The sequence below is a fragment of the Nelumbo nucifera genome, chromosome 3 (assembly GCF_055504915.1).
Source record: "Nelumbo nucifera cultivar China Antique chromosome 3, China Antique-T2T, whole genome shotgun sequence".
NCBI lineage: Eukaryota > Viridiplantae > Streptophyta > Magnoliopsida > Proteales > Nelumbonaceae > Nelumbo > Nelumbo nucifera.
Window position 1 is genome coordinate 18665836 of NC_142651.1, and position 12980 is coordinate 18678815.

Genomic DNA, 12980 nt, shown 5'->3' on the forward strand with positions numbered 1-12980 from the left:
GTGCATAGCCCATTTATTATCTTAGCAATTGGAAGCTAGCTTGTCTCAGCATGCGACTGCTCGAGTACAAGTCACCGGCTTTTGAAAAATTACAGAAAATGAACCAGGGACTCAATGGCTCAATGATCAATGCACACTGTTATCCACTTCATTGCTTGAATGCTCAATGCACACTGTTATCCAGAACATTTTTATTTTTTGAATGATGATGCTGATGCAATATAAGATGACATAAGAATGTGGACTTTGAATTCGGCATCACACAAGGGCATCCTGATAGTGATTTCATAGTGAGATTATGGCTCGAATGCCTTTATTATCATCATCGTCATTATGCAAATCTCTTACTATACCTTCTTTATCCAGCCATTCGAACAAATAATCCCCTACATAGGTTTGGTCGTTTTTCTCTTGTGGCATTTCAAGTAGAGTTATAAGCTGAAGCATTGGCCCGTCGTGAAGGTTCAGAAACTATACACCAGGTTTTGCAAGAACAACTGAACAAATATAGGAGGATAAGATAACTAGTCTGATTGCACTAACCGTTTTGATAGCTTCGGCAGAATATATTCTTTAATCAGCAAGAACAAATAGACCTGAAGTCCAAAATGAAGCCATCACCTTATCACCTACCATTAAATACTTTTATGTTCCCCTCCCATCCTTTCATGAACACCAACCTCTTAAGAGCATTGGGAAGCATAGAAGAATCAATATAAGATAATCCCATTTTCTAACCATGCTTCTGAATCTTTTATACTTATCTAAAGATTGAGAGGATCAAAGCCCCAAGTCCTCCATTATCAATGGAGATGGTATGATGAAACACAAAAAGAGAACATTTCGTCTTTTATCTTTTTAATTAATTAATTTCTAATTTATTAATTATTGATATTACCGTTCAGTTCTTGACCACTAGAAGAATCAATTTTGTCGGAGTTGGAAAAATGTTATTGGGCGAATAGAGGATTCTCTCTTGACAGGCCCGGCCCGGTTGGAATTAGAAACCTACTAGTCCACCACACCGACAGCCTCTGGTGTATAGGTATTTCCTGTTCACCAGTTTCTTTGTTCTGGTTAATGATGCTTTCTTTTACAAAAAAAAAAAAAAAAATCTCAAGGAACCGCTCAACCTAAAAGCTGTAGCTGAGGTACTGAATAAGATTTTATGCTCTAACACACCCCCACACGAAAGCTAATTGGGCTGATAATGAAGATCAAGCATCAGACAACTTGGTCAAATAAACTATAATACCATCTCAAGGAACTGTTCAACCTAAAAGCTTAAGCTGTTAGGTGAGATCTGTGAATAGGATTTTATTCTTTAATAGGTTTGTCAGAGATGCTTTCGAAAGTTGAAACATTCCCTCTTGGGTGTCATTGTGTTCTAGAACCAGAGACGTTTGATAACAAGTAGAAATGACCGAATTGATTTGTTTATCGATCTGTCTTTTAGTGGTTTTTTGCTTTTTGAAAGGCTTTTACTGCATAAAATAGTTCTTTTTAGTGAAACATCTGGGGGCAAAGTAGTCACTTGGACATGCCATTCAACAATTAAGGAATGTGACAGGATTCCCTCCAAGCAAAAGCTCTGCACACACTCTATAAGCATGGGGAACCCAGTCACACTTGAGAACATCTCTTGGGGAAGGGGGAATTCAGGCTCTTAAGGAACTTGCAACCTATTTGATTGAAGCCTAGATCTTCTGCAAGCAAAAGCATTGGGAACTTACATATATGTTAAATTCATGAGGAGATGTTTCCAATGTGCAGTTGTATTCTCATACTTGTAGAGTGTCTGTGCAGAGTTTTTGCGTGTAGGGAATCCTGTCGCACTCCATTACTTCTTCAAACAAAAAGACGAACCAATAAGAAATAAGCCAATTCAACTGTTATCAAATGGCCAAGTAGGGATATTCCATAAGCTCATATTATTCAATAAATTCTCTGGAATTGCTGAGAGAAATGTGATCATTAGAATTCGATTACAACTTACTCAGGCTTTGCATTGACATGGGATGTGAGGAGACAGCGAAATGGTTAATGGCTCTTGTGGTCAGGGAATTAAGACTTGGCTAAAATCCTGAAATTTGGAGATTCCTTTTGGGTTAGAGATCTGAAAAAAATGCATCCAGAGAAGCAAATATTGATTTATCTTATCTACCTAAAAAGGATAAAGAAGTAAAATGCAAATGGGAAAGATAAGCCAGTAAAACCTCTCTCCAATTCCTCAAAACCTTTTAGTCTGTTCTAAAACCGATATAGTATATGTTTGGTTTCGTGGGCGTTATTGAAAAAATGCCAACACATCAGCGCCACATAAGCATTAGTATTTATTGCATATTAAACCAATGTTTGGTTTCACCGTTTATCAAATAAACACTAAAAAACTGAAATGCTTTGATTTATGTGCATGGGGCATTTGGGGAAATACCAAATTCATGTTTCTCCCAATGACTGGGCATTTCTTGAAATAAAATGCTGATGTGGCATACTTTATCTGAGGTAGAAAACAATTTTATGGGGTGTTGAAATGCCCATAAAACATCAAACCATATAAAAAAAAGGCAAAAAAACATTTAAAATAGTATTTTTCAGATAAATGTTCATCCAAAAAAATGCCTCTCAAGAAACTCCCACGAAACCAAACATATAAATAATGGGATTTTAGTGGGTATTTTGATTTTTGACTTTAACCCACACTCTAGCAGTGAAAACCAATTTTCATATGCAAATCAACCACGGAAATTGTTCCAAGTGAAAGGTCGAAAATGTACCGAGGAATGAACTTAATCTTTAAGTTCTTCTTCAAGAAGTTTTGACATACGACATGAGATAAGAATTCCATGAAGGACTGAGATATATATGGAGCACGATCATCCGTTAATTATTGAATGGTCCACAGTGATTACACTAATGTCCAATGGAACGGCTTCCATTAGCAAGAAATACCATACACATACAGCAGAGAAAGATAAACTCACAATCCACAAGCAGATGTTGACAAAGGAAGAGCCTTTTTCATCAAATACTTCCACTGGTTTCTCTCGTGAAGATCTTGGAACCTGTCTCTGTAGCACCCGTGAACCGGTTCCCTGAATAATTAAATCAAATACTTATTATGGGCTTACCCATACCTTCTCACATTAAATAACAGATTTAATTCCTACCCATCACATGCTGCTTAGGGAATCTAATGAAAAATAGTATCGTTCACATTTCTTCTCACCAAATGGAAACCAATGCCCAACCCACTTGTGGACCCATATTCTCCCATGACAGATTCTTATTCAATGATCTACATTGATCATTCCATTTGATCCAAGTTGGTCGAACCCGAAACATCGTGGGTCGGGTTTGGATTGAATCACGAGTAGCAGTGTACATACATTCTCACCAAGATGCTCGTGTGTCCTAAGTGTAAAGAGACTCGGCCTTCTTCATATTTGTCTGCAAATGGGTGTCAAATTTGTGACACTGCACGTTGCATTCATGCAGCGTATCAGACGGAGACCCCTACTGTCCTTATTGGCCTTTCGACACCAAGATATAGAAAGGAACAAATAAGAGTACATGACCCTGCAGGAGAGGAGCTCAGGAGCCTCTTTTCAACTATTTCGTCTTCCTTTTTGGGTGTTTAGTGCAGAAGGATTTACACCACATATTCATTGGTTATAGTTTACGGTTGACTGGTTTTTGCATGAACGATATAAAGAAGCTTGGAGTCTCCTGATCTTGAATGCAAGAAAAGATGGAAAGCATTTAACCTCTCTACCCAATTCCCATGGAGGAAGCTTCATGCCAAAAGGAGTATTTGCAATAAAGGCCGAATAAATTATACAAGAAAGCTCATAGCTCTGTTTATTTAAAGCACACCCATCAAGTGTCCATTTCATTCAGAGTCAGAGAGCTCCAGAGAATGGGCAGTACCAGAATGTTTTGGCTGCTTATATTTAGTTTCGGTTTACTCTTCAATAATCTTTCAGAGGCTAAACATGAGAAGAAGCTTCCATCTGCAGTTGTTGTGGGCACTGTTTACTGTGACACATGTTTTCAGCAAGATTTCTCAAGGACCAGCCACTTCATATCAGGTTCATTTCTCGTAAAATTGACGTTTGAAACCTTTTCTGTCATTTATATATTTGATTGATGGATCAAGAATTCACTCAACTCTGTTATGTTCAGGTGCTTCTGTTTCAGTGGAATGTGGAGATGGAGGCTCGGAACCTAGTTTCCACCAGGAGGTACAGACAGATGAACATGGACAATTCAAAGTTCACCTACCATTTGCAGTTAGCAAGCACGTCAAGAGCATTAAAGGGTGTTCGGTGAAGTTAATCAGCAGCAGCGAGCCGTTCTGTGCAGTGGCCTCCACAGCAACTTCATCATCTCTCCATCTCAAGTCAAGAAAACAAGGAGTCCACATTTTCTCAGCTGGGTTTTTCTCTTTCAAGCCCCTGAAACAGCCAGACTTGTGTAACCAGAAACCAAAGCTTGAAACTTCAAAGGAATTCAGTCCCAAGAAGACTGGCCTTTCTTCTCCAAGCCTTCCGCTGTTTCCACCCGTGACTCAAGACCCAACAGTGCCAAGTTCCCCACCCGCAACTCAAAATCCAGCATTGCCACAACTACCTCCTCTTCCCCAACTTCCCCAGCTTCCACCATTGCCGACTCTGTCACCTATTCCTCATCTCCCCCAGCTTCCACCATTGCCAATTTTGTCACCTCTTCCTTTTCTACCACGACTCCCAGGGGTACCAAATTTACCGCCTTTGATGAGAAAACCAACTCAGACAAAAGCCTATAAACTTTCGGACACAAATTCCCTGTCAGGTCTAAAATCTGAGAAGACAATATCCTTCTTTTCCCCTCCCTCATTACCTTTTCTTCCATCACCGTCACCTCCCTTTGGCCTTCCGCTGCCGCCAAACCCATTCCAGCCACCTCCGTTACTGCCTCCAAACCCATTGCAGCCAACACCACCTTCGCTGCTGCCTCCAAACCCATTCCAGCCAACACCACCTTCGTTTAGTTTTCCACCAATACCGTTTCTAACTCCACCACCACCACCACCGACCTTCCGTTTTCCTTTCCCTCCATTTCCATTCCCACCCAGATTCCCTGGCATTCCTCCAGCTTCTTCTTCACAAAGAAGCTCTCCTTGATTACCTATTCAAAACAGAGTCAACGTATTACTAAGAATAATAGTCCCTTGGTATATATATATATAGCTCTTCCTCTTTCATTTTCTTCTTTTGGTTTCATGCATTAGATACTTAAGCAAGGGTTACTGTCAGAGCAGGCTTGTTGGGTCTTTGTGATCATGCATGTGGGACGGAGAAGAAATATAAATTTATTGTAATTTCAGCAGATTGCAATGATTGTGTTAAAAATAGTTTTCTTTTTCTGCCTAATACTTGCCCGGAGAAAAAAGTGGAGAACGTATCAATGGTAAAGAGAAAAGAATGAATACCAAGGATGTGGCTCGAAGAAATGCTCTGACAGTATTAAAGCAGATTCAATTTCCTCGTCCTCCAAGTAATGAAATCCTAATAACTTTAAGATTTTTAATCCCTTCCACCTTACTTAAGCTCCACTGATTGGCTTATATGATTATTAGCTACTGAAAAAGGAAACCAACCTCTGTTTGGTGATTATTGTTTTACATAACAAGGTAATGTGATGGAAAGTGGTTCTACAAGTCTATAATGGTTGTACAAGCAAAAGCTACTCCAGTACACAAAACCCTCTCAAGAAGCAGCATTGCTAACATCTATTTATTTGGCTCTATTCTCCATAGTACCCAAAAAAAAAAAAGAAAAGAAAGCTCCTATACAAGAAATGCTTGTTTGCCTCCATAGGGTCAGCTAAGCTAATTAACATCCTTTTTGTATGAGAAAACTTGCAGTTGCATCTGGGAGTCCCATCTTTATGCTGTCAGTAAAAATTTCTCTTTCAAGCGGGAAATGAGCTTAAACTTCTCCTCTGCCTCAACCTGCTGACGGATGTCAGTTCTCGATGCTCTATCTGGATGAAATCTCAACAATGCTTAACATAAGTTCATGGAAGATCAAGGAGTTTGTAAATTGATAAATACCAGCATTGTAACAATAATTGCTTTTTTATGTTTCAAAGTTGTCTAAATTGCAAGTTTGTAATTATAACTTCAAATGGTATCATCAATGTTTTAAAAACCAACCCGGAGGCCGAACCATTTTTGCCTCCGGGTCACCGGTTCAACTGGCCGGGTCGAATGGTTCAGACCGTGCCATATATTTTAGCAATAACTAATGTATAAATATGTTATATGTATTATTTTATATTTAATACATTTTTTTTAATTTTTTTATTTATAAAAATTATTAAATATTGCAATTTGAGTGTACAACCTGTGACCTGGTCACTGAGTCGAATGGGTCAACAGTCAAACCGGTCGGGTCAAACGGTTCCTGACCAAGTCAGTGGTTTTTTACTGTCTGGCGGGTCTTGACTGAATCGGACCCAGAATCCTGGTTGGGTGACGGTTCGACCAGCCGGGTCAACGGCGGGTTGAAAACATTGGGTATCATAGAACCAATGGAAGGTGGATTGAAATACCAGGATACATGACCATCTTGACAAATAAATACTGGACACTATACATTGCATGGAACACAGGTACTTCTTGGGTACATGTTTATCATGTTCGAATGTTGTTCTCTTCAAGTCCCTAATATATCAGTGTGATAGAACAAGAATTAGAAGAAATTGATGTCTTTCTATTGAGAAAGCAGTACATATATATACAACATTGTAGATACTAAAAAGGAAGAAAATCATACAGCCTTGCAGATATAAAAAAGGAAGAAAATCATACAGCCTTGCAGATACAAAAAAGGAAAAAAATCATATAGCCTTGTAGATACTAAATAGGAAGAAAATCAAAGAAAGAATAATTCCTATAATCAAGTTATTTCTAATTGGGCTAATACTACATATTTACAGCCTATAATTTCGTAACACTCCCCCTCAAGATGGAGCATAGATGTCAATCATGCCCAGCTTGTTACAAATATAAGAAATCCGAGCTCCATTAAGAGCTTTTGTAAAGATATCTCCTAACTGCTCTCCAGTCTTCACATATGCTGTAGAGATCAAGTTTTGTTGAATTTTCTCACGAACAAAATGACAGTCTATCTCGATATGTTTAGTTCGTTCATGAAAAACTGGATTCGAAGCAATATGAATCGCAGCTTGATTATCGCACCATAGCTTCGCTGGAACTAAGACTTTAAGACTGACCTCAGTTAAGAGTTGAAAAACCCACATAACCTCACACGAAGTTTGTGCCATTGCTCTATACTCAGATTCTGCACTAGATCGCGACACCACATTTTGCTTCTTACTCTTCCACGAAACCAGATTACCACCAACGAAAACACAATAGCCAGTAGTGGACCTTCGATCAATCTTAGAACTTGCCCAGTCCGCATCAGAAAAACACTCAATGTTACTGTGACCATGATTCCGATACAGTATCCCCCGTCCAGGAGCTCCTTTCAAGTAACACAAGATTTGTTCTAAGGTTGCCCAATGGTGCACTGTAGGAGAGGACATAAATTGACTTACAATACTAACTGAGTAAACGATGTCTGGACGAGTCACTGTGAGATAGTTCAACTTTCCAACTAATCTTCTATATCGTTCAGGATCATCAAAAGCATCTCCATCCTTTGTGAGTTGCTGGTTAGGAAGCATTGGAGTAATATATGGTTTGACTCCCAGTTTCCCAGTTTCTGTTAACAGGTCCAAAACATACTTCCTCTGAGACAGGAAAATGCCTCTTTTACTCCTTGCCACCTCAATCCCCAAGAAGTATTTTAGGTGCCCCAAATCTTTAGTATTGAACTGGCTTTGCAAGAAGGATTTCAAGGATGAGATACTCTTCGTGTCACTCCTAGTGATAACAATATCGTCTACATATACAAGTAGAATGATGCCAAATGTGGACTGCTTATAGAAAGTAGTATGGTCAGATTTGCACTTCCTCATCCCAAACCTCTCTACTGCCTGACTGAATTTTCCAAACCAAGCTCGAGGACTCTGTTTTAGTCCATACAGCAATTTTTGAAGACGACAAACTTTCCCAGACTCCCCCTGAGCAACAAACCCAGGTGGTTGCTCCATATAAACCTCCTCCTGAAGAACTCCATGCAGGAAAGCATTTTTAATATCAAGCTGGTAAAGTGGCCAATCATATGTAGCTGCCAGAGAAATAAATAATCGAACTGAAGTCAATTTTGCCACAGGGGAGAAAGTATCAGAATAGTCCACTCCATATGTTTGTGCATAGCCTTTGGCCACCAGGCGAGCCATTGATCCATCAGAATTAAATTTGACTGCAAAGACCCACTTGCATCCAACCGCTTTCTTACCAACAGGTAAATCGACCAGATCCCAAGTACCATTCTCAGTCAAGGCATTCATTTCCTCAAGCATGGCATCACGCCACCCAGGATGGGATAAAGCCTGGTGAACAGTTTTGGGAATCCCTACAGAATCAAGAGAGGCAACAAACGAACAAGAAGTAGAGGACAAACGATCATAGGTAACATAAGAGGAAATTGGATAAGTACATTGGCGTTTACCTTTCCGAAGAGCAATAGGTAGATCAATATCATTGGGCATTGGATCTGATGACGAAGAAGAGACCGGTGCCGGACTTGTCACAGGAGGATTAGGTCGTCGAGAATAGACTTGAGTAATAGGTAAATTTGGTTGAGAAGGTGGTGGGGGGGTATTGGAACAACACTAGCGTCTGGACTGGTGACATGATACACTAGTAGATCATCATCCTCTTGTGGACACACAAGTGTAGATGGAGCAGTAAAGAAAGGAAGATGTTCATGGAATGTAACATCAGCTGACACAAGGTACCTGTTCAAGAGAGTAGAAAAACACCTGTACCATTTTTGGAGACGAGACTATCCCAGAAAGACGCATTTTAATGACTTGGGGTCCAATTTGGAAACTTGCAGACGAACATCACGAACAAAACAAGAACATCCAAAGATACGAGGTTCAACAGGAAACACAGATTTATTAGGAAACAGAATCTTATAAGGGATCTGATCATTTAGAACAGTGGAAGGCATGCGATTAATCAAAAAACACGTTGTAGAAACAGCATCAGCCCAAAACTGTTTAGGAACATGTATTTGAAATAAAAGAGCCCTGGCAGTTTCAAGAAGATGTCTATTTTTTCTCTCAGCCACTCCATTTTGAGATGGAGTATCAACACAAGATGATTGATGGAGAATTCCATTCTAAGTCATGTAAGTCTGGAAGGAATCAGAGAAATATTCTTTAGCATTATCACTTCGCAATGTTTGTACAGACACATCAAACTGGGTTTTTATTTCAGTACAAAAGGTTTTAAAATGTGAAAGCAACTCAGAACGAGATTTCATTAAATAAAGCCAAGTCATACGAGAAAAATCATCCACAAAGGTAACAAAATATCGAAATCCAGTCTTAGACATAATAGAACAAGGTCCCCAAACATCTGAATGTACTAACTAAAAAGCATGACTAACCCTTTTATTAACTCGAGAAACAGACGATAGACGATGATGTTTTGCAAACTGACAAGACTCACAATCTAAAGAAGATGCATCATGAAACTGAGGAGATAACTTCTTTAACAAAGGTAAAGATGGATTCCCCAACCGACAATGAGCTTCAAAAGGAGATAAAGTACTGGAACAGGCAATGGTCTAAGGTTCCTGGGTATCCAAAATGTACAGACCTCCTGATTCTCGTCATTTACCAATAATCCTCTTCGTCATAAGATCCTGAAACAGACAATGATCAGGAAAGAATGAGATACAACAGTTAAGAGTACGAGTGAAAATTTTGGTAAACTCAATACAGATGACAAAGAAAGTGTTGGTGTGGGATTGATAGTGCCAAAACCAATGACAGAAGAAATAGAACCATTTGCTAAGGTGACTGAAGAAGGAAAAGTGTGTGATTGGAAAGTGGAAAAGAGACTAGGATTACCTGTCATATGATCTGTTGCACCAGAATCAATGACCCACTGAGAGGAAGAAGAAAGAAGACATGTATTGGTTTTACCTGACTCAGCAAGGGTAGCGAGGGACTGAGAGGAGTTCTTTAATGCCTCTTGATACTGGGTAAATTTCGCATACTCATCTGCAGAAATTGTAATGGTCTGATTTGACGATGGATGAGAAACATCACTCGTAGTTACAACATGAGCTGACTGAGACCCAGAAGACTTCTGGTTTTTCTTTAGCAATTTCTGGCAAGTCCTTTTAGTGTGTCCTGGTTCATGACAATAGTAGCAAACTACTCCCCCTGTGGCCTGAGTTCCAACATTCCAACCACTATTACTGCCACCTCTGCTACTATTCTGAGAACGAGACTGACCAGTTGATCCATTATTCTGACTGACAAGTGCACTAGGTTGTTGTACAGGTGAGGTATGGAAACCAGTATCTGTACGAAGGACCCTAGTAAAGACCTCTTTTAAAGAGGTAATCTCAGGATTAGACAATCTGTGACTTAGCACCATCAAATTGAGGATTAAGGCCAGCCAGAAAACTCATAATAGCCATCTGTTCACGTTGAGTCTGCTGAACTTTGATATCAGTACTGAAAGGTAACAAGGCGTTCAATTCTTCATAAGTGCGCTTGAAATTCATAAAATAGGTCTGAAGAGACTGATCCTGTTGTTCAGCCCGATAAAATGTCTTGCAAACATAAAAAAATACGGGAAATATTTTCTTTACCAGAGAACAAAAAAGCCAAATATTTCATTAGTTCTTTTACAAACTCACAGTGAGAGACATGACTGACGTACTCATTCTCAATAGAATTGCGGATTTGCAAAAACAATTGAGCGTCAAATCCTTAGCCATTCAGTGCGGGTCTCATCAGTAGAAGGGTCCTTAGTCAGATGGTTGTCCTTAGAGATACTCCGTAAATACAAACGAACAGTCTTACTCCAGTCTAAATAATTAGTTTCATTTAGTTTTTGTTCAGTGATCTTAGACAGAATGGGGATAACACTAGGCATAGCCAAGTTCTTTTGTTCAACCGCCATCATAAACACATGAAAATAAACTTTTAACAACCAGCAAAGCCAATAAAACAGAATCGGCAGCAGATGCAACACCCAAACAGCAAGAAACCACAACTGGCAGCACCGAAATATCAACTGTATAAAAAGAACATAGAAGAAAGACTTTCCTGATGGGCAAACAAACACCCCAGGAGTAACACCGAGGCTGTTGTGCTACTCTCTGACCTGTTGCAGACTTGAAAGCCCTCTCCCGATTGAAGTGAAGAAGAGATGGGTGAAGGTGGGCAGGCCGATCTGAGATTCCGCTTCCACTGGTAGGGGCGGTGAGATGCAGATGTCACTCGGAATGGGTGACCTAGAGATCGTAGCTGCTGCTCACTTGGGCAACATAAAGAATTCAAAGCTGCTCACTTGGGCAGCAGAGGGAAGAAAACCAGAAATTAGTTTCAGACTGGAATTGGTGTCTCCAACTCTGATACCATGTGATAGAACAAGAATTAGAAGAAATTGATGTCTTTCTATTGAGAAAGTAGTACATATATATACAACCTTGTAGATACTAAAAAGGAAGAAAATCATACAGCCTTGCAGATACAAAAAAAGAAGAAAATCATACAGCCTTGCAGATACAAAAAAGGAAGAAAATCATACAGCCTTGTAGATACTAAATAGAAAGAAAATCAAAGAAAGAATAATTCCTATAATCAAGCTATTCCTAATTGGGCTAATACTACATATTTACAGCCTATAATTTCGTAACAATCAGAAACATGCAAGTAATGTATTTCAACAAATGGTATCAACAGATATCTTGCAAATATTAGAAGTTCCATTATAATTTGAAGGCTATGAAGCGGAAATTGTAAAAACTTAAGTGAAACAAGACAATATCAGTGTCCTAAATAAACCCATATTTTGTATCTAAGAAAGTGCTGTTAGACAGTTTATGTATGCCCTTAGCTTCAATCTGATTTGATGTACTTTTGTTATTTAGTGGAAATAAATAAAGTGCATGTTTGATTCATGTTGTTTGGTTTAATTCTGTGTAAAACCCTAAAACTGAACATTTATAGAGATTCATATTAGTTTTAAATGTTCACAGCCGTTGGATAAGTCTGGGGAGATTTATCCTGCCAAGGCTGATGCTGGTGTGCCACCAAGTGTTGGGATGGCCTGTCTCAGCCACCAGGGTAAGACCCGAGGCACATGCAGTATGGGATTACTTGAATCCTTGAACCGGACCAGATTTCCAGTCTTGCCCTGGACCTTGGAGATAGATGGGAAAAACTGGAAAGTTACACCTGACCCCTAGACTCGATTATGACACTTCACTAGGTGCTGGATCAGGCTGCCTTTGATATGCCAATCAGTGAGATCCTTAGCAGGGATCAAAACTTGGGTATGTTGGGGCAGTTTGAGAATTCATCTGAGTGGGTGATCATAGTGACAGAATCAGCCACTTTGTCGGACAAAGGGTAATGATTGGGAATGCACTCTCTCTGATGGAAACCAAACTGCCGGCAGTTGATTTCAATCGTTGGAATTTTGTTTTGCAAAATTGGGAATGCACTCTCTCTGATGGGAATGTACTTATATTTATATGTACGGTTTCAAAATGTTTGCAAATGGTTTTAATTCCCGGGATCCATGTGAGAGGGGAGTGCGGCACTATTCCTTGCAGCCGAGGGAGAGGTCCTCTCTTGTCGGGCAGTGCTTGATCATTAAGGGCTGAGAGGTTAAGTGTAAGACCATTTAGGATAATACCTGATGGGCTAATCTTGCACTTGCCCACAGTCCCTGGGTTTTTATAAGATGGCTTGGCCCAGGGACCACTTAATGTAAGTGTTGGGCCCATAGGGTCCATATGATGGACTCAAGGGGTTCATTGAGTTTT

At 39.6% G+C, this 12980-nt stretch overlaps 1 protein-coding gene across 1 annotated transcript; it reads left to right on the forward strand.

The window, feature by feature from the left end:
• Positions 1-3151: 3151 nt before the first annotated feature.
• LOC104599864 (uncharacterized) lies at positions 3152-5414 on the forward strand. The gene is made up of 2 exons (XM_010262606.3): positions 3152-4091; positions 4186-5414. Exons 1-2 carry the CDS (start codon positions 3920-3922, stop codon positions 5163-5165), a joined length of 1152 nt encoding a protein of 383 aa, XP_010260908.1. The 5' UTR covers positions 3152-3919; the 3' UTR covers positions 5166-5414.
• Positions 5415-12980: the final 7566 nt, after the last annotated feature.